The 20484-nt window shown below is 35.6% G+C and overlaps 4 protein-coding genes across 6 annotated transcripts; 2 read left to right on the top strand and 2 right to left on the bottom strand.

The window, feature by feature from the left end:
* Window positions 1-3368: 3368 nt before the first annotated feature.
* On the top strand, window positions 3369-5299 carry LOC137811817 (NAC domain-containing protein 104-like). Its single transcript, XM_068613650.1, has 3 exons — window positions 3369-4006; window positions 4272-4543; window positions 4685-5299. The coding sequence occupies exons 1-3, from the start codon at window positions 3844-3846 to the stop codon at window positions 4820-4822; spliced, it is 573 nt and encodes a 190-aa protein (XP_068469751.1). The 5' UTR covers window positions 3369-3843; the 3' UTR covers window positions 4823-5299.
* A 3035-nt stretch (window positions 5300-8334) lies between these two features.
* On the bottom strand, window positions 8335-12091 carry LOC137811816 (mitochondrial arginine transporter BAC2). Of its 3 annotated transcripts, XR_011081160.1 has the most exons (7): window positions 11814-12066; window positions 11659-11734; window positions 11305-11400; window positions 10427-10943; window positions 9680-9815; window positions 9428-9527; window positions 8610-8841 (listed from the first exon to the last, which is right to left on the bottom strand). XR_011081160.1 is itself a non-coding variant. In XM_068613648.1 (6 exons), the coding sequence occupies exons 1-6, from the start codon at window positions 11928-11930 to the stop codon at window positions 8641-8643; spliced, it is 1143 nt and encodes a 380-aa protein (XP_068469749.1). In that variant the 5' UTR covers window positions 11931-12091; the 3' UTR covers window positions 8335-8640. The 3 variants fall into 3 exon arrangements, 2 of the variants coding, with proteins under 2 accessions (XP_068469749.1, XP_068469750.1); XM_068613648.1 differs by lacking the exon at window positions 9428-9527 and having other exon boundaries at window positions 8335-8841; window positions 11814-12091; XM_068613649.1 differs by lacking the exon at window positions 9428-9527 and having other exon boundaries at window positions 8335-8841; window positions 11305-11370; window positions 11814-12065.
* A 408-nt stretch (window positions 12092-12499) lies between these two features.
* Window positions 12500-13393, top strand: LOC137811815 (large ribosomal subunit protein eL42). Its single transcript, XM_068613647.1, has 4 exons — window positions 12500-12633; window positions 12717-12896; window positions 12989-13063; window positions 13146-13393. Exons 1-4 carry the CDS (start codon window positions 12631-12633, stop codon window positions 13203-13205), a joined length of 318 nt encoding a protein of 105 aa, XP_068469748.1. The 5' UTR covers window positions 12500-12630; the 3' UTR covers window positions 13206-13393.
* On the bottom strand, window positions 13200-16526 carry LOC137811813 (putative clathrin assembly protein At1g03050). The gene is made up of 3 exons (XM_068613646.1): window positions 16258-16526; window positions 15258-16041; window positions 13200-14958 (listed from the first exon to the last, which is right to left on the bottom strand). The coding sequence occupies exons 2-3, from the start codon at window positions 15937-15939 to the stop codon at window positions 13865-13867; spliced, it is 1776 nt and encodes a 591-aa protein (XP_068469747.1). The 5' UTR covers window positions 15940-16041; window positions 16258-16526; the 3' UTR covers window positions 13200-13864.
* Window positions 16527-20484: the final 3958 nt, after the last annotated feature.

The raw sequence follows: 20484 nt of genomic DNA, 5'->3' as shown, positions 1-20484 counted from the left end.
AATATACACATCATGGTGTCAATCAAGCAAGTGTAGTAGCCCTTTGGTTCGCTTTCAGTCTAACTCCACTGACACTAACACCTCAAGATGGTGATGAGACATGTACGATCTTCCCCATGTTATTTTTCCCAAGATCATTCCTATGATAAATTTTTCTCTTTGTATCAGCATGTTCTATTAATAGTACTATAATAAGAGTCTTTTTACCTGATTGATAAAGATGGCCTAACTGCTATTTTAAATTATGCTGGCATTGCTTCTTTTGTCAACAAATGTAGCAGCCAGAGTCCAAACTTCGTGGTGATCCAAGTAATCAAAACATCAAACACACATTTTGTACTGTGCATTCACCACTTACTGTTGTTGCTGGCTATTGTTGATTGGATTTGAAAGGACTTTTGTGAGTGAATTATTCTACACTCTACTCCATCCGTTTTTCTCAGTCAGATCAGATTTCCCTTGACACTTCAAAATTGACTAATAACATAAAAAAACAGTTGTTAGTTCACATGCAGTCACTTAAAGCTTCACTGGTCAAATTACTGTTGCTTTAGAGCTATGCTTCAATACCACCCTTTTAAGGTGTGAAATGATGGGAAGGAAGTAGGGAACCAAAGGCTGTGCTTCATACAGAAAATTGACACATCCAGTGATCTTTTACCATCCTAGAATTGAGTTTGAGTCAGCTGTAAATGAGTGGTTCATACCAAATAAATTGAAAGTTTTAAGACTTTCAGCCCCCCATTAGCCCCCTACTTATTTCAAATGTTGAAATTGAAACTGTTTGCTGTGGAAAAGGTGAAAAAGGATTAAGGAGAAAAAGACCCTTTTGCTGTTTCCTTGTCCGATGATAGTGCAGTACTTCACTAGTGATTGATTACTCAATGTAACAAAAAACAACAACTGTTGCAGTAAAATATTGGTATGTTTGTATGTATGTACAAATTATTCTATTTAATTTTTCTCCCTGCCTTTGATGTCGGCCAATAATAAGAAAAGGATAAAGGAATAAGATAGTATGAGAGCAAAACATGCCTAACTCAGACCCACCACTCAATTACAGTAACACCATCATCTTAGTCAGCAAAACTTGCGTGCTCATTCCATTTGGGGCATTATAATGCTCTTTTAGCATACTTCCACTCTTGCTAATTCAAATTGAACGTGTATTATATAACAGGTAAAAAGAAAAGAGAAAATATTAGTATAATTGGGATTTTTTTGGATGTCTCGATCATCTAAAAAAGTGACTAATTACTTCAGAATGTGGCAATGAAATGGAAATGTACCGAAATTTGCATTATGAATCTGACTGTAACTTATGAATGCTCCAGCAATTATCCATTTTGATGGATGTCTGAGTTTGTGTCTCTCTCGTATAAAGATTGATTTGCTCTAAGAAAAGGTTAGCAGGAACATAGGGATGCTATGTGCATTCCAGCCCCTGTCCTTGTTACAATCTATTTGCATTCTTTCTCTTCACAAACCGCACCATAGAACCACTCTTTATACGTTATTTTCCACTGTAAATCATCTAGTCACAACCTTTAAGTCGCAAAATCTCACAACTCTGCACCAGTACTTTCCAATATCCCATGTCCTTATATGGAATTAAGAGAACTGTTTAAACTATATTTTCATACACACTTGTTATTATTGTTATTAGCTAAAAACTGTTTGATATTCTGAAATCACTTGAAATTTTTTATTGAGTCTTACTCACCAAATCTAAGTAAATTTAAACAATATATTAATAAAAAAACTGTGTTAGACACTGACACTTACAAAGGCATGATATAGAATGGCAGACTTTTTTTCCCCTGGTATTACTATTTCTGTTTGCATAGATGGCATGCATTGTAGGGATATTTTCAGAAAAAAAAAACATTTTTTTAAAAGAACATGAAATATATGTGACATATGTGCAAAACATTAACCTCTTGATAGTAAAAATTAGTATTTTTTAAATAAGAATACATTTTGTACCTTTATTTACACTATCCCAAAGATTTGAAATATAATTAGTAAATTCTTAAAAGGAAAATTTCACTCATTTTAAAACTAACTATTTAAGCACACTTTCAACATGCATGATCAGTTTCATTGTGGAAGAAGCACCGACTAGGTTTAAGTAGCAAAGTCAATGGCCATGTGGAATGGGGATGAAAAGCCTAAATTCATATACACTTGGGAATGTTGCTTACTGGGCCTTATGGATAAAATATGCCTTATAGAAGGTTGTTCCTCAACTCTTGGTCCACCAGAGCCCAGAAATGGGGCATGGATATGAAGGTACAAAAACTACAAGATGATAGTGCTTCCACATCTACTTACACAATACTTTTTTTTTCCTTTGGAGGGGATCATGGATTACACCTAAAATTGGTGCAAGTAACTTTCGAACCTGGCAACAAGACTTATTAAAATTAACATGATATGGCACCTAGCACCATTTCCAGACTAAAACTTGATGTTTTTTTGTTGTTGATGGCTGTGGTTTGGTTGTAGTCTCACGGAGGTTGGTACCACCTTAAAGGAAGATAATGACAGAAAAGAAAGACACTGTAACACCTTGTACTGCAAATAGTAACTTCCTAACATTTTATATCTCGATATGGTTATAATTGGCCTCAAATGGTACTATAAAATTTGAGATTAGCCATCAGAAACAGAATAATGTTGTCTACTTTAATGGAAGAATTATAATTGCAGAGCTCCTAAATCAGAAGAAAATATATAATAATAGAGCTGCAAAATGTAATTTATGGTTGGAAAAGTTATAAGCAAAGTAGTTGTATCCTAGTAGAGTTTTATATGTTTGTTTCTTTCTTATGCAAGATTTAATAATTGATTAATTATATAAATAATGTGGGGGCTTCTTTGGCCCCACCAATGACCCAAGCAAATCAGTTAAACTCGTGGCCCCTTCCCCTTCAAAAAAATGAGCTCTTTCACTTGATTGCTTTGTTTCATGTGGAATGTATGTGCAGTTCCCACTGTGCTACTCCTACTACTAATCCATTGATTACAAAGCAAGGCAAAAGCATATGGGTAGAAAGCAAACAAAAAGACCTTGTATTTTAAATCTTATTTCAAATCCTATGATAATTGCTAATAATTATGAAGCATATATAGGTATACTCCAACAGGTCGGTCACCCCAATTCAACTCTCCAACACCACAACCATACTCTTGTGCCACGTTCATAACGCTCATCCATGATATCAGCATGAAGTGTGATAATAACCCTCAAGACACAAAATACAAATTCAAGATACAACTATGCAAACTTTTCTATCCATAAACAGCAACAATACACAAATCTAAAATAATGCTTATAAGAGTATGTATGTGCCTAACATTAACATATCGTCCTAAAATCTATTTTGACATGTCTCTGTCTAAAACTTCTCATAAACCTGTGCAGATTCCAAAATGAAATGAAAAAAATCAATAAGAAACTTTGAGAGAAACAGCTGCAACGTTTTCTGTCTCACACACAAGCCTCTGTCCAACACAGTTTTGGAGATCTCGTTTTAGCTAAGTCGTGCATCACGTTCCGTTATCCGCCGCCTTGCTTGCTTGATGTTGAGTGCTGAAAGTACTCAAAACTTTTATCAAACACTTGATAAAATATTGAGATGTATGAGTATTGTATTGTATTTGTATGTGATAAACGCCAACTTCAGTTTCACGTCAGTCTCTTATATGTCCATTTAGTCTTTCTCTCCCTCCCTTCTTTGCATTACAACTCTATAAATACCACACCTTACTTTGTTACTCACCACCTTCATTTTCCATTATTGCTCTTTCACTCCACCTTTCTTCCTTGTTCTAGAAAGCATGGCAGATAACAATGTCAACCTCCCACCCGGCTTTCACTTTTATCCCACAGATGAAGAGCTTGTCGTTCATTTCCTTCAAAGAAAGGCAAATCTTCTACCTTGCCATCCAGATGTCATCCCTGATCTTGAACTCTACCCATATGATCCTTGGGAACTTCATGGTACACATATATACACATATTTTATTCTTTATTAGTTCATGTCTCAGTAACAAGTTCAAATTTCTGTTGAGAGAGGTGAGCATATTTAGTTTACAACAATGTCTTAAACAGAATTGCTTTTGAAGGTGAATGCTTTTTAGGGAAAAAAGTATCAATACATGAGAAAATTTCATGCCAATTTGACATGAAAAATAGGTAGAGAATAAATGAAAGTTGGTGTGTACTAATCAATTGTGAATGGGTGGGTGGTTATGCATGGCTGCAGGTAGAGCTTTGGCAGAGGGAAAGCAATGGTACTACTACAGCAGGAGGACACAAAATAGGGTCACTGGCAATGGTTATTGGATGCCAATGGGAATGGAAGAGCCAGTGATTACAAGCTCAAGCAACAAGAGAGTTGGCATGAAGAAATATTATGTTTTCCATGTAGGAGAAGCCCCTGATGGTAACACCACCAATTGGATAATGCAAGAGTATCGTCTATTAGATTCTGCTTCCTCTAGCAGATCATCCAGAAGAAGACCACAACCAAAACCGGTTAGTACGTAGTGCAGTACAGATAGATAGTACATGAAAACTTTACCCCAAAAATCAAATTTGATATATGTGTATTAATGCTTTCTTCCATAGTAGATTGTTCATATTTTTAATTTGTTTTTCCTTGGTTGTTTGATTCAGGACCATAGTAAATGGGTGATATGTCGAGTTTATGAGCGGGATAACGATGATGATGATGGTGATGGACCAGAGCTCTCTTGTTTGGATGAAGTTTTCTTGTCATTGGATGATCTTGAGGAAATAAGTTTGCCAAATTAAACGATGCAAGTGATCTAGTTAGCTGCATTGTATATCCAAATGGGATATTAGTTTAAGCTAATTTTGTTTTTATCATCATCATTATTATTATTATTGATATTTACTGGCTGTAGTTAAAGCCTATAGCAGTTTAGCTTCCATTGTAATCAGTGAAGTCGCTATAGCTACATTTCCACATAGCAGCCTTTCAAGTGGGGCACTAGATGAAACTCATGGCCAAACCAAACAATATGCAGTGTGACGTTATGCTTTCAAATATCCCATTCACTAGCACAGGTCAATCTTGGAAATTCCATGCTCTTTAGTCCTTATTCTAACACGTGGATAATCACGTATCTAGTATCTATTCTCAGCCATTAATGTAGGACTCTTTACTCCTGCAAATCAAGATAAGATATGCAAAAGCTCTATTTCTTGTTTCTTTAACTTTACATGTATTCGCAATTCACCATATAATCTACACTTGACTACTGTTGCATAAGAGTTTTGTGCACTTAAAAAGACATTCTCATTTAACAAAGCAAATAAAAATGAAATGAAATTTCTTCTGGGATAGAGAGTGGTTCTGAACTTGAATCTTGATGGTATTACTTTAGATATGGAATAAATGATGTTGGGAGTGAAACAACCAGCTAATATGTGTTGAAGGGTTTAGAATGAGGGTATTAGTCATTCCTTAGAACAGGTAGTTGTGATCCTCACGTGCAAGGATAGTGTAGAGAGAATGAATGAGATTTATGTTGATTGAATTTGTGGAGGGTTGTGGAGCCCATTGAGCACTCTAAGGGATGCTTGCAACTGAACATTGGGCAATAGTCCTATTAGGCTTTTATAGCTTTTGCCTACTTTGATGGTATTTGTTAGCTAGTTGTCTTGTGTCACAATGCTGAGGGACATTTTATTTTATTTTCTGTTTTTGCTTTGTATTGTTTTTGTTGCATATGGGTTCCGGCTTAGGGAAGCATCAAGTCATGTGTGATGCAAGCATTCGCATGCTTTGAAGCACCAACACGAGCACTATATTATATCCATATATTGTCATCACAAAAGAGTGACACACCAGTTCATGATGCTTACCTCATTCATGAGCTTCTTTCTCTCTTCATACATATCCACTAGAACAGACAAGATTATGACCAAGAGCTTTGTAAGTTTTATGACAAACTTCCAATACAACAATCATGGATTAAAATTGAATAATCACAAAATTTAATTTACAACTCCATTATTGGGCCTCTCTTTGCCATTAGCATCTACCCCAAATTCAAGATCCGTTAATTAATGATATGATGAAGCTTACTTATGGAGTAAAAAAATACCCAGAGAAACAAAAAGGGTTCATTTCTAGAATATACAATAGGACTTATAATAATGTCCAGTAATTACATGTTTGGTTAAGTAGTGAAACAAATGGTATAATTTAACAACATCAATATTGAAGTCAATTTATTGCAATGATTCGTTTGACAAAGGCGTGCTTGATAATTGATGTGTGCCAAATACTTATGGTTTGTTTGTTTTATATTTAAAATGAAGTTCACACTTTTTATAAAGATAAAAAACCACACACAAATTCCTTTTTTCAAAAGGAGAATTTTGTGTGCAGAAAACACCGTTTAGAGTTATACAAAAGGCTTTATTAATTAATGTGAAAGTCAACTTGGGTAGGTTGTGAAGTCATGAAATTTTTACTCAACTCTAAACCTTACAAGTGTAGCAGTGGTGCCACAAAATATGAAAGTGAAAGATAAATGCGAAATTAGGAAATGCTTTGGTCAAAGACCAAGAGCTATCACACTGTCCCTCGACAAGTATATTCATTTCAAGTTTAATAATTTGATTTTGATAGGATGTGAAAATGAGAGTTGAAGACTATGATAAAACAGACATAAGCTTTTATAACACTGCCTTTATGTTTTGCTTTAGAGTAACTAACTAAAGTAATGTAATAACTGACATCTCAAAGCTATTACTAAGGAAAAAGATAAAACATTTGACCTGCTGATAAAAAAAAACATTTGACCCGTGTATTAAATCCACTAGCAGGAGCAAATCAATTACCTCTCATCATTTTTATTCACTCTAATAACTTTAGCAATCTTATTTCTCAACTTAATCACTGCATTCAGTTAGGAGTAAAACAAAGTCATTGCCAGAACTTAGCCATACTGAGATTGTTTCCTGCATTTTCAGAGTTAGGATAGAAACAGTTCTAACTTACAGAAAAAGCTGCAATTGTAGTAAAACTTTTCATTGAAGTCACACTGCTAAGTGCTTTTTTAATTAATTATACATTTTCCTTTCTTTTTTATTAGAATGGTAGTTTAAAAGTCATGTGGCTCTCTTCTCACAGATCATAACGTGGTTTGAAATCTTAAGGTAGAATCCAACATCTGAAACTTGGTACTTAATGAAAAAAAGAATAAAGAAGGGAGTTCGGGGAGTTTTTGTCCTATCTGAGAATGCTTCCCTTCGATCTTCGCATCCACGAGTCTCCATTGTTTCTTATAATTATAATAATAATAAAAATACTATTTCATTGCTTAATCAGCTCGTAACCACTGAACCTTCTAATCATCTCACTCGTGCTTGCTTATTAACATAACACATGTGAGTTGAGTGAGGTGTGATTTTCGGTGGCAACTTCAAAGAGACCAAAAGTCATTACTTAGAAGAACCACATAATTATACTTTGTGGCTCTCAATCTCACAAAACTATATGCCCCGTTTGGACCTTTAAAGTGGAAAATGCCAAATCGAATTGGAAGTCATTATGATTGTCTGTCATGAAAACCCTCCCAATGGGCCTTGGTTTCCTTTCACCTTGTTCATAAAGTTTTGGTTGTTTGTAACAAAATTTATGTGTATTGAAAGCCACAAAGTGGAAGGCAGGTGTTTGAGAAGTACTCATCCAACCCAACCCTATTGCTCTTTGGCTTGCTTGTTTTCGAGGAATTATGTTTCCCCCCCTTACAATGGCAAAAAGTACAACGAGCCACCATGATTGTGAGGCCAATACCTCGGTAGCTTTTGAGTGAAGTTAATTATACCAACCCACCCATGCAACCATCCCAGGTCAACAGAAAAGTTCAAAATAAGTCAACCCCACACAAAGGGATTACTCAAAAGGGAAAAGGCCTCCTTAGATGAAATTCTGAGTGTGCTAAAGGGAGAGAAGTCCTAATGGACAAAAGTCCTAACATTTAAGGAAACAAAAAGAATATGGTTTGCACCATTAGGGCTCAATAGAACGCTGACCCAACTAAGGGACCACATAAACGAGATAAGGATACGATGTTCATAAGCAAGTAGTTTGCCTTTTTCTAATACCAGAATACTCAAACATGCTGTATAAGTAATAGTATACAACAATTGCTTTGTGGGCAAAAACCGGATGTTTAGGAGGCTGGTGTATATAGGCAAGATATGAAGGTCAGTGTACTCAGTATATAATTTAAAGAATACTTTTATATTTTCAAACTCAAAGAAAGGGAAGCAATAATACATAAAGATCCCGAAAATATATAATCTTATAAGTTACCAGTCATTGGAAGGTACAAATTCCCATTGTGAATCCTCACACCAAGGATCTTTTATATGTATTGAACAAATGTAGTCTACTCGCTTTCTATCAGGACTATAATCCGTGTACTGATTCCCACCAGCATCCAATTCAACTGTGGTAGCATCAAGTACTGTCTCCTTTCTATTTTAATTTACTAACTAGTACAGCACAATCCCAAATTATGTGACTTCTCCAGGAGAAAAAAATAGTAAACATTACATATTAACCAAAAAGGGGTATCAATATTTGGCAATTAAGTCAAACTAGAAGTAAGCTGATCAGCAACAAATAAATAACTTCCTACAATCATGGATGATGCCAACCCAGCACGAGCCATCCGCCAACCAATACCGCGGAACAAGACATTCCTGTCTAAAGGATGGATCCCAGTAATTCTTTCAAACTTGTTTCCTGGTCGCTTCCATTTCAAAATCTTTCTCTCCATTGAGATGTACTAGAAACATACAAAGTGTGAGTAGCTATCAGATTGGTTGCAATTTGGAAATACATGAAATTACAGTATTTATTTTATTTAAGTGAGATAGTAATATTATTAAAAGTTTGGTATGACAACGCAAAGATATAGACTTTAAGCAAATAACACCAGCAGATAGACAAGTTGTGGATCGCATTTGTTGATATATGAAGGCAATTTCCCAGACTAACCTACTAGTGAGCCATGCTTAATGTAGTTAATTGGGCATTATGCAATCCTTTTCTCCATTATTTGTAGTCTTAAATTTTGACTTTACTAACTAAATATCAGTACTAAACTTTTTGGTAACAAGTATTGAAACACAACTTTATGACTATCATGAGAGCATCCTGCAGTTGATTGCTGGGACTATAGAGAAACGTCTCTGGAAATAGGAACACACTATCCTATCTGGCAATAGAGAAAAAGGTTTTAACCTTGGACCTAATATGTCAGGTCTTTTTTTTCAGTATCATCTGCAAATGCTTTTTTTCTGGGTTGAAATGTAGAAATTAATTAAACTTTAAAAAGTTACTGAGTTCATGTTTTGTTAACTTTTCTTTACTTTAAGTAGACTATGTCAGCCTCCTTCTCCTTTGTACTCCTTCTGCCCTTCAAATATTTTGGTCAGAAGAGAAAAGCAATTCTTAGCGGAAAGAATATGGCTGCAAAATACCAAAATCATTATATAGAAAATATTCAAGTACAACCTTTTCCTTTTTCTGATTCTTAAGGCTTTTATATGTAAGAGAAATCTAAACAAGGCGGTAGTTCACACAGTTTCAAACTTTTCAGTAACAAGCAGTATTATTCATACCTTTGGAACCACATTACATTGTGATCTACTTCTTGAAGTATCAAAACCATGGGAAGCAGCAGCAGCAACTGAAGCTGAGAATCCAGCAGTAAGACTAACAGTGAAAGGAGACAATGGACCAACTTCTTCATTTAACCTGAGTCAGGACAAGCACACTTAGACTGAAGCTGAATAACTAGATTCACTTGCAATTAAACTAGTAGATGATAAAATATACAATTTAGGGTCTCTTTGGACAAATCTCTCCAAAAGGACTTCTAGGAGGGAAAAATTAAGAAAAAATGACACAAACTTCTCCATGAATTAAAATTAGCTTAAGCATAAACTAATCTGTAGAAAACATCACAAGAAAACTCAATAAAACAAACAACTGAGAATGCCTAATTGCCTAATTAGTTCTTCTGGCTTCGTTTCATTGGAAGTACAAGTGCAGATGATTACATATCCACTTCAAAAAATCCAAACAGAAATGAAACACAAGAAACCTGTAAACCTAATCCACAATAACCTTACAAATAGTTTACTGCCACAAAACAAGCAATTGTTATTGCACATAACGGTTATTACAACACAATCTATGTAGAAGGACATAAAAAAGTAGTAAGTACAAACAAAAACGTTAAACATCTTTAGCTATATTTTGAATTTTTTTTCACAAATTTACCTTCCCTAAAAATACAAAACTAACAATAGAAGGAAGAATGATTCAAAATAAATGTTCATTCAATTAAAGAAAAAGAGATGAACCTGGGTGGCGGATTCATCCCTGCAGCCTTCCAATCTAGCATAGTTTGGTGCAGAAATTGCCAGGTTGAAAAAAATATGCCCCCAAACACAGAATCTCGAGCAATTCCAGAACGGAGACCTCTCCATAAAGTTCTCCAACCTTCCAAAGATACAATGTCAGATGGTCTCCTGACACTGGAAACTGATGGTGGCTTCCCAGATCCTGTCATTGTCCATGGATACTCTAGTAAAGCACTACTCACGTTAGTATTTTTGGTTGTTAGGGTGGAGATAAGACCAGTATACAGGTCCAAGGACCTTTTGTCTGGATAACAGCCATTAAGTAATCTTGCAATTAAAGGTTTATGAGCCCCGTTTTCCAGAGCAATGTTGGAGCTTGGAACATATGAAGCAGAGGTAACCTGCATGCGAAGCTTGATGAGTTCGAATGGAGAGCTTATGACAGACTCAATGGCACCAGATGCCATGCCAGCCAAAAGTGCCTCGGAACCAAACAAATAATTATCTTCCCGACCATCTGCCAAGTGCAAAAATATATTTGTGAGCACCAAATCATGCTCCATCAAAGAAGAAATTCACTATAAATTGTAATTTTCAGAGAACAAACTCTAAGAGGTATTGTGATAATCAAAAAGAAAAAAAGAAAGAGTTAATGAACTTTAAGTCATGCAATCAAAAAGCCATTTCAAAATCAGACAATACAAATCTACAAGCATATCAAAACTTCAATACTAAATTACTGATATAAAGAGAAGCATGTCTCAAGCATAAGCAATTAATACAAAGTAGTCCCACTCTATTTCGTTGATATTTATGAGAAAATTGAAACAAAAAACACTAATCACAGAAAAGAATTCAAAGAAAACAAAATGACTTACCTTTATAAAAGGCAGTCAGAATTTCGTAAACCCCAAATCGTGCTCCCAGACCAAAAGTCCTTCCAACTGCCAACCACCCAAAACCACTGTATAAACCTAACACGTCCAAATACAACAAAACACCCAAATTACCATACTGTGTGTATAAAGATATTGTTAATCAAGAAACCAACAGGAAACTGCAGTTAGCTTCACAAAACCTGTAACTTGCGACCAAATCTGAAAATGCCATAAACAAGTCTAAAGTTTCCCATCAATCCTTAACTACACAGTAACCCATTTCCATCCTCACCCATCATTTGTTAAGCATACACGCATTTAAGGTTACAATTCTCCTAAAGCAACTCATCATACCTGCATTACCCGACAGAAATACTACTCTCGTCAAAGCCTGAGCAGCGTCCAATTGTTTACCAGGACTGGAACCAACCTTTGAATAAAGAAACCACGTTGAAGAAATTCATATGAGTAGTGCTTGAAAGAAAGAGGGTTGAAGAAAAGGAGAGAACCTGAATGAGAACTTTCATAGTGTCAAGTGGATAAGTGAAGGCAGTGGCTAAAGCCACTGACCCCGCACCAGCAATACCATGGACAGCAATAGTCTGGTTCTGAGATAACTCCTTCATCTTAACATCTAAACTATGGAGGAAATACTGAAGAAGATTGAAGATCGTTGAAGAGAAGAACCAGAGCCAAGATTTTGGAACACGATCTTAAACCCTACGCAATCCACACTCTCATTCTCCTTCTTTCTTAATTTACCTTAAACTTAAAACAATATTATTATAGTATAAAATAAGTTGGAAATGATTAAAATAATATCTATTTTATGAGTCCTTATATATTTTTAAAATATTTTAGAATTAAAAAGTACAAATTTTTTAATTCAAAACTAACATGTTATAGAAGAAAGGAAAAAGTTCAAGATTTTTAGAAAATCAAAACTATCATGTTTTGCATAACATTCAAAAAAAATTTGTTCTTGAATGGTATTAATTATTCTACTCCCCGGAAAATATTTATTGTATCATGAAATTAAATCTCTAGTATAGTTTTTAAACTCTTTCCGAAATTAAATTTTTATAATCACAATCTGAAATTAAATCCTTGAAAATACACAATTTGCATGTTGATTCTATTCCCCATTGGGAAGGATATTTATTGGGCCACGAAACTGGACCCAGACAACACCCTATGGGCTTGGTTCCTTGGAACTAGAAAGCCCAACGCGGAGAAGAGAAAGAACATTTAACTAGCCCTAATTGCCAGAAGCCATTAAACCCTACACACGCTGCTTCCACCGTTGCTCCACCGATCCCTGCAACAATGGTAAGTTTCACTTTCTTCTTCCTCCTTAAGCTCTCGTCGATTTCGTCTAACAGTAACTAATTGTTTGTAATTGTTTCTGGAAGGTGAACGTTCCGAAGACGAAGAAGACCTACTGCAAGAGCAAGGAGTGCAGGAAGCACACCCTCCACAAGGTCACCCAATACAAGAAGGGTAAGGACAGTATCGCCGCTCAGGGAAAACGCCGTTATGACCGTAAACAGTCCGGTTACGGTGGACAGACCAAGCCCGTTTTCCACAAAAAAGTACCTCCCTAACCCTAAAATACATTACCGTTCGCTCCTTGCACTGCTTATCTTTTTCTGTCACTAAATTCACTTTTTTGATAATTAATTAGGCCAAAACCACCAAGAAAATCGTGCTGAGGCTTCAGTGCCAGGGATGCAAACATGTCTCCCAACATCCAATCAAGGTAAATTATATGTCGTTTTGTTTTTCATATTTTCGTTTTGAACTCGTGGCTCTAATTGTTTTGCATTGGTTCTAATCTACAGAGGTGCAAGCACTTCGAAATCGGTGGTGACAAGAAGGGAAAAGGAACGTCTCTGTTTTAGTTGGAATTTACTATTTCACTCACATTTTTTTTCTTGTTTTGTTTGCCGTCCTTGGCATTTTAATTTTGGAGTAATACCTTTTGTTTGAGGATATTAGAATTTGCTATTTAGTTTTGTTTGAGAACTGTTATAGTATCAATGACTGGTTATTTCCATTCCTTGAATTTGAGTTATTGCAATTTCGTCGAGTTTGGCTTCATCTACCTCTATGCTTAGCGCACCACTGAATTGCTCTTTGGTTTACTTTGTTTGGAAAGAGAACAATGGTTTACTTCGGTTATTTGTTTTCAAGCGTTTGGCGTTAAATTCTTAAGTTCAGTTGTTTCTTGTTTGTTGCATTGAGGTTGTTATAGATTTACAGTGGCTCTTGAATTTAGGGGAGAAGTTAATTATCTAATCTGAAATGTGGTTCCTCATTTTTTGATCTCGTAAATTTGGTAATTACACTGTTTTACAGTAGTAGGACAAACCACAATGAATTCTTGGCAAAGTAAAATACACTTGGGAAAAAATGTAGTAATGAACCTTTGTAGGTTGGCTTTTATCTTTTTATCTGTGGGTTTACATAATACTGAGTGATCAGCAGACGCAAAGAGTTTTGACACAAGTATTTCTACTTGGGTCAGTGCAACTGCAAACTAATGGAGAAGTTTTCCTAATTAATAGTAATAATGTCCATAGTTTTGTTGATGCTGACCCATGTGATAAGTATTGTTAGGTTGTGGCTTTGTAAATGCAGCATTTCCGTGCATGCTACTTGCATATTGTTGCCACATTACCTGTTCCTCCATTAAAAGCTTCTGTCTTTTCTCTATCTCTGACATTTGAACGTAAGCTGGCGGTGCCACTGCCAGTGAGGCTGCAAACGGATCTACACTTGCACTACCGCCTGATGTTTGTGGTGCGGGTAATGCTAGCATTGCAGGCCCTCCTGTTAACCTTTGAGCCATACTGCTACCACTTCCATTCATCCCATAATTATGTGCTTGCATAGCTGCATTCATTTCCGCTTGTCTATACATACCATCCAACAACAGTGTGTCAAAGCCACCTCCTAATGATGGCTTTTGGTTTGATAAGTTGCTGGATGATTGGACTAATGCTGTTTCCCAATCTGCTACATCATCAAAAGCATGCCAGGGAAGCGCTTGCGTGGCACTTGATGTTGGTGCTGCTCCATCAAATAGTGCCAAGGCTAGGTTGGCCCCACATTCTTGACTTGTTTCCATGTCATCTCCTAAATCCAATAGATCACCCTCTGTTTGCACCAGTTTTTCTTCTTTGGGTTCTTCTTCCTTTATCTCTTCCTTCACATTTTCTGCTGGTTCTTGGCATAAATATTCTGGTGCTGGCAGTGCCTTGATGGCATTTATGTCCTCATCTGGCTCTGGTTCTGATTCTGATTCTTCATTGTTTTCTTCTTGGATTCTAAGTTTCTTATTTTTTGCTTTATCTTTGATGTACTGATCCATTACCTCTAGCTTCTTTGTTGTGACCCTCTCAATCTCGGGGTACTCAGTAGAGCGTGCAATTCCAATATTCTTTGACCAGCTGTAGAATAAGTCTAGCTCATCATATTGTTTCCCAACTCGACAAAAAATGTCGTACACCCTAATGCACTCTGGTATCTCCATGCCAACAAAACGATCAATGAAGATACTCAATATTTCTGTGATGTTATTATATATTTGGAAACTCTCCTTCACAATGGGGTAGAGAGCCACTGTCACAAGTCGATGCGTCCTTGCTTTCCCTGTTAGTTGAAAACAACAGTGAGATGCTTTTCTTTTGAATACAAAAATTATATATGGCTACTCTATGTCTTGATTAAGAGTTCACGATTGATCTTGATCAAATGATATTGTGTTAACTAGTGGGTGATTTCTTGATACAACAATTCAGTACCAACTGTAATCAAGATGCAAGATATTTTATTACGAGATTCTTTAAAAGCAATATTTTATAATCATAGAATTGTTCAAAGATGCATGTAAATTCCTAATTGCGATGAAAATATTGAGGCATTAACAAACAGACTTAATAGTTGTAAACCTGTGGGACGACAAGCTATGAAGCGCTCAAGCACCAATTGCAAGTGTTGCATTTTGGAAAATACAATGCTAGTTTTCATTTCAGAAATTGGTGTGGCTGTGACCATTTCTCTATCTCTCTCTCTTTCTCTAATATATCTACCTCTTTCTATTTCTTTCTCCATAATTTCCTCTTCGTCATCACAAGCAAACCTGCTGCGCTTTCCACGTTTGTTTTGCATCTTATACTCGAGTCTTTCATCTAGATATAATGCATAAGTGCGCACAAATGCAGAGAATTCCCATGAATTATGCTTTGAGTTGTCCCTGAAATCAGACATGTTGAGGAAGCGAGTCCCACGACGAGTTGCGAAGAATATTTCTTGTTCATACGCAGGATCACCCTCTGATAGCAACCTTTGAATCAAAATAAGTGTTTTTAAAGCCACTGTCCAACTACTAGTCCTGCTGAGACGCCTAGAGAGGATGTTTACACATGCACTGATGAATGCCCGAGAGTAACATGTTAAGCTCAGAATCTCCCTCATGTGCTTCTCTTCAGCTGGGTACTCATCATGCTTTGTTGCTTTCACAATTGCCACATGAAGGTCTGCAAGTGAGGTGCTGTTTCCCACCTTCGCCAGGCCTATGCTCGTTTGATCCTTCACTGCCCCAATGGCTCTTCTTAATGACCCTGGAGCCATGGTTTTTTATTGTTTCCAATTGGGTCTGGATCAGACTATGAAATCTTCTAATTTTGAACCTCTGAATTTCCTTAAATTTGCCTTGAAAAAATGTGTCCCCTCCTGCAATTTACAAAAATTACACCTTACTCAGAGCATTACATAACTTTTTTAGCATTGGCTTCATGTTATGTCAAATATATAATGGAGAAAATGCATGGAGATACATTTGACATTTAATCAAAAGGTTGGCTTTTGCCTTTCTAGATAGATTTTTAACAGAGAACAGGGATATAATAAGGATGATGCAAAAACACAAAAGAAAAAAGAGAATGCTACCTGAAGAGCACAGGAGGGGCAACAATTATGAGAAAAATGTTTATAATGCCATAAACCAAAAATGGTTATGGATATCTTTGGTGTAGAAATCAATTAGAAAGTAAGAAGAAAAATATTTGCTTGATGATGTTTAGGAGGAAAAGAAAGAATAAGGAATAGAAGGATACATAGTTGATTCTATCAGTCCTCTCTTCCCTCTTCTTCCCTTCCCTCTCTTCTTCTCTGTCAAGGTAGTATTATGACCAGGCTCAAATGGCCAAGCATAGCCCATTTTTGTAGCATGAAAGCGTGGTAGCCAAATGAGTTGTCATGACATGTATGCTTAGCTTGCATTTTCTCATCACCCTTTGACCTTTTCAAGAATACACCCACAACTTAAACTTTCTAATTAAGGTGAATGCTACAAATTTTCCTCTTTTATCTTTATCTTTCTACCAAGATCCAGTTATACATCATATTTTAAAACCCAATTATCTAATACTCTCAAACTTTCATTTTTGGTTTCTTTATTGAAGGGTTTACGATGAATTCAAAAACGAAATATTTAAAAATTAAACAAGCAGAGAAAACTAGAGGATCAAATGATCTCCAATGATCTTTGACAAAACACTCATCAAATGTCACAAAACTAGTTTTCAGCTTTATTTTAGGAGTTTTTTTCCCTCAAATGAAAACTATTTGTAATGATAGTGTTATATTTACTTAATATTCATTAGAATTTTATAATTGCATTTTTTTACTCTATTCCATATTTTAATAGTTCTTTGAGAAATTTTTGGATCTACACAAACCTAACCCTTATTGTACACAATCAATGGATAGAAGATTTTGCCTTGGTTCTTCTTAATATTCTAATTTTGGTGATCATAAGAGGTCATCTCTAAAATACATTCTAATTACTAAATGGTAGACATGTCATTGCTCTTTCATCCCCTTCGTTGCTCTCCACCACCAATGACCAAAAATTCTCTATGGCTGTAGGATAATTTTGGTCCTATATTTTATAAATTTTATAATTTTTGTTTTTTTATTTTTAATTATATGTAATTTTAATTCCTAATTTTTTACGAATTTTAATCTTTTAATTTTTAATATTTTGTAACTTTGTTTAATTAACAATTTTAATAATATATTGAATCATTCTAAAATAATTTTTAGTAACCAGTTTCTAAAGTCTTTTCTCCAATTTCACATTTTCATGTCCAATTTTATTGATAATTGAATTGAAAATTTAACAACTCGCAAAAAATTTAGGTAATTATTTAAGCATGTGAAAATAATTCGCAAGTATGATTAAATTTAATTTATGCTTAAATATTATTTTAATTAATGTTTTGTGTATAATAGTGTATGTATTCGAATGTACAGTGTAATTAGCTATTATTAATGAGCTTTAACCTCAAGTTTTTAAAAGTTTTATATATGGATTGAGTATAAAAAAAGTATCATATGAAAGTTCAACATACCTTATCTTTTTTATTTTAATTATATGCTTAACAGTAAAGAGAACATATTTTATAAATATTAAGTCTCAATAGATGCAAACACTTTCTCTGGACTATTGGCTAAACGTAAATAAACATTTTGCGTATATGTTTTGGCTAATAAGTTTTTGCTTAGACTACATATTTCAGGTAAAAGATGTACTGACGTGGGGCGAAGAAGCAGGGTCCTATACTGTTAGTTTGGCATATGAATTTCTAGCGAAGAGGGCCAGCAACTCCATCAGGAAGTGTTCAAGTCCCTATGGAAAATAAAAGTGTTTCCTAATATTATTATCACAACTTGGAGGGTTCTCCTTGGTAGAGTGCCAACTAGGACGTGTATGAGAAGGAGAGGGATAATGCTAAACACAGTTTTGTGTGCTTTCTGCCAAACGAAGGAGGAATCATGCCAACATATCTTCTTTGAATGTCCTTTCGCCCAGAAGGTGTGGACGCTAAGCTTTAAGTGGATAGGAATTACGTTTGTACAACACAATGAGCTATCAAAACACTTTGAAAGCTTTTTTTGTCACACCTGAATAGCAAGCAAAATCTTTTGTGGAAAGGAGTATGGGCTACCATAGTGAGGTGTATTTGGGACCATAGGAACTTGATAGTTTTCAAACAAGGTGTTGTAGATGGGGAAGAGATTTTCATGATGGTCCAGCTCAAGTCCTGGCAATGGTTGAAGCACAAAAGTCACTCTTTCAATTACACTCTTGCTGACTGGATTCTCAATCCAATTATCTGTATTAGAAGTTCAAAGTGAGTGGTTGCTGGTAAGTGGTTTTAGAGGTTCAGTTATCAGAATCAGCTAGCTGGAGTGTTGGACGATAGCTGAGCTCTTGAAGGCGAGCTCTTTGTCTGATATATTGGAATCCCTCCAGTTAAAAGGGGTGTTTTGGTGAGGATGTAAAGGTTTCTTTTAACATATTTCTCTTGTGAGAAGGTTGTGATGAAGTTGGAGTAGTTGGGCACGAACAGAACATGCCCTGAGGCTTTGGAGGGATTGGCTCTAGGTGTACAGTGGAGGGTCACTTTCAAGTATTTTCAACCCTGTTAATTGTGTGGGTAGCTGGTGTTGCTGAATCAAGGTCAAGAGGTGGAGATCATTTTTCTAAGCACTTATCTATTTTTTGGTGCCACAAAGGAGCAGTTTTGCAGGGTTGTTGTGTGCCTTGCCTAAGGCTACTGTGGGGAAGGTGTTTGCTCTAGGTCGTGGCTGCTGGAGGTCAACTACACTCAGACCAGTTTCATTGGTCTTTAAGGCCTGGATTCTAAATCCACTAATTTGTTGTAGAAGCTTCAAGTAATAGGATGTTGATGGGTGATTAAATGTGAATTCAAAACTGGAAGGATACATTATCAATATGAGGGGGAGCTTAATGTTGATGTACTTTTAAGGGGCGAAAGGAGTGGCTAGTAATATGGTGTTGCCACGCAGACCAGCTAAAAGGATTTGCAGGTAATGGAAAAGGTGGGGTGCAGGTGGTTTTTCAATTGGGAATGTATTGTTTTGACTGGAGTATGGACAGATTTTGTATTGAAGCAGGGGAGTTTTTTGGTAATGAAAATTTGGAATCTGTAGTGGATTGTTTAGGAATTGAGCTCAACTATGTAGAGACTGGAAGGTTCTGTTTATGACTGTAATAGAGGAAGGTGAAGTGGTATTGCGGAAGATTATCATATATTGCCCTATAATTCTAAATGAAAAAGGGATTCTCTCTTAGGGATTCACTTATGTATCTATGCTAAATATTGTCACTGGCAAAGGACTGGCACGTTTGACTTGAAGTCATGCTGGAATTGAGAAAAGAATAGTTTAAGGTGTTGGCAACGTTGGAATGAGCTTTTGTTTATGCTAAGGTGTCTGATATAAAGTTGGTCAGGGGCTTATATATGCTATGGTAAGGTCTGATTGGTGCTACCAATGATTGCGCTAATTGGCAAGTTTTTTCTGCATAACTTGGAATGTTATATATCTTTAATATGGTTGCTGCCACAGTCAATTTAATTTGTTAGGTGATGTTGGTGTGCCCCTCGGTGCAGTCCTTAGTGGTTGCAGCTACATGATGTACTCCTCCTTTTTTCAAGGCTATAATGCAGGAAGGGGTGTTGTTTTTTTTTTTGTGATTTTTTGTAAGTGCTGGTGTAGAATATGTAACCAGATTGTTGTTATGGTGCATATTATACCACATAATGGTTGTTTCTTGTTCTAGACCACAAGGGGAGTACCTTGTGGGTTTGTATATGGGTTGGGATACTCCTTAAGTATCTTTGTTATTTAATTTATTCATTGTTGATAAAAAAAAGTTTTTGCTTAGACAGAAAAAAAGATAGATGAAGTTGATACGTAGTCTGAGTATTCATAATATATGTCAGATTTATAAATGTTTATTTTATGTTTGTAGTGAATATTTGTCTCTTCAAGTCTTACAAGAAAATTTCATAACGAAGTATTTACATAATTATCTCTTGAAAAACATGCTTAAAGTTGTTTTATGTAAACAATTTTTTAAAAAAGATAGAATGACTATCACGAAATTAGTCACTTGTGTCAAATTCTACGTTTTTATACTTGAAGGTGGAAGAAACTACATGTCTTGTACTTATGATAAATGATGTTGTATATTAGAAAGTTGCATAAAAAAAGTCACTCGTATTTAATGTTTCATGGGGAACATTTAATGCATCCACGTACATAACTAGAGATTGACACAAGATGACGAAGAAGATTTTGTGC

The sequence above is a fragment of the Phaseolus vulgaris genome, chromosome 2 (assembly GCF_000499845.2).
Source record: "Phaseolus vulgaris cultivar G19833 chromosome 2, P. vulgaris v2.0, whole genome shotgun sequence".
In the NCBI taxonomy this organism is placed as follows: domain Eukaryota; kingdom Viridiplantae; phylum Streptophyta; class Magnoliopsida; order Fabales; family Fabaceae; genus Phaseolus; species Phaseolus vulgaris.
Note: the sequence above shows the minus strand (reverse complement) of the source record. Positions and strands in the feature narration are given on the sequence as shown.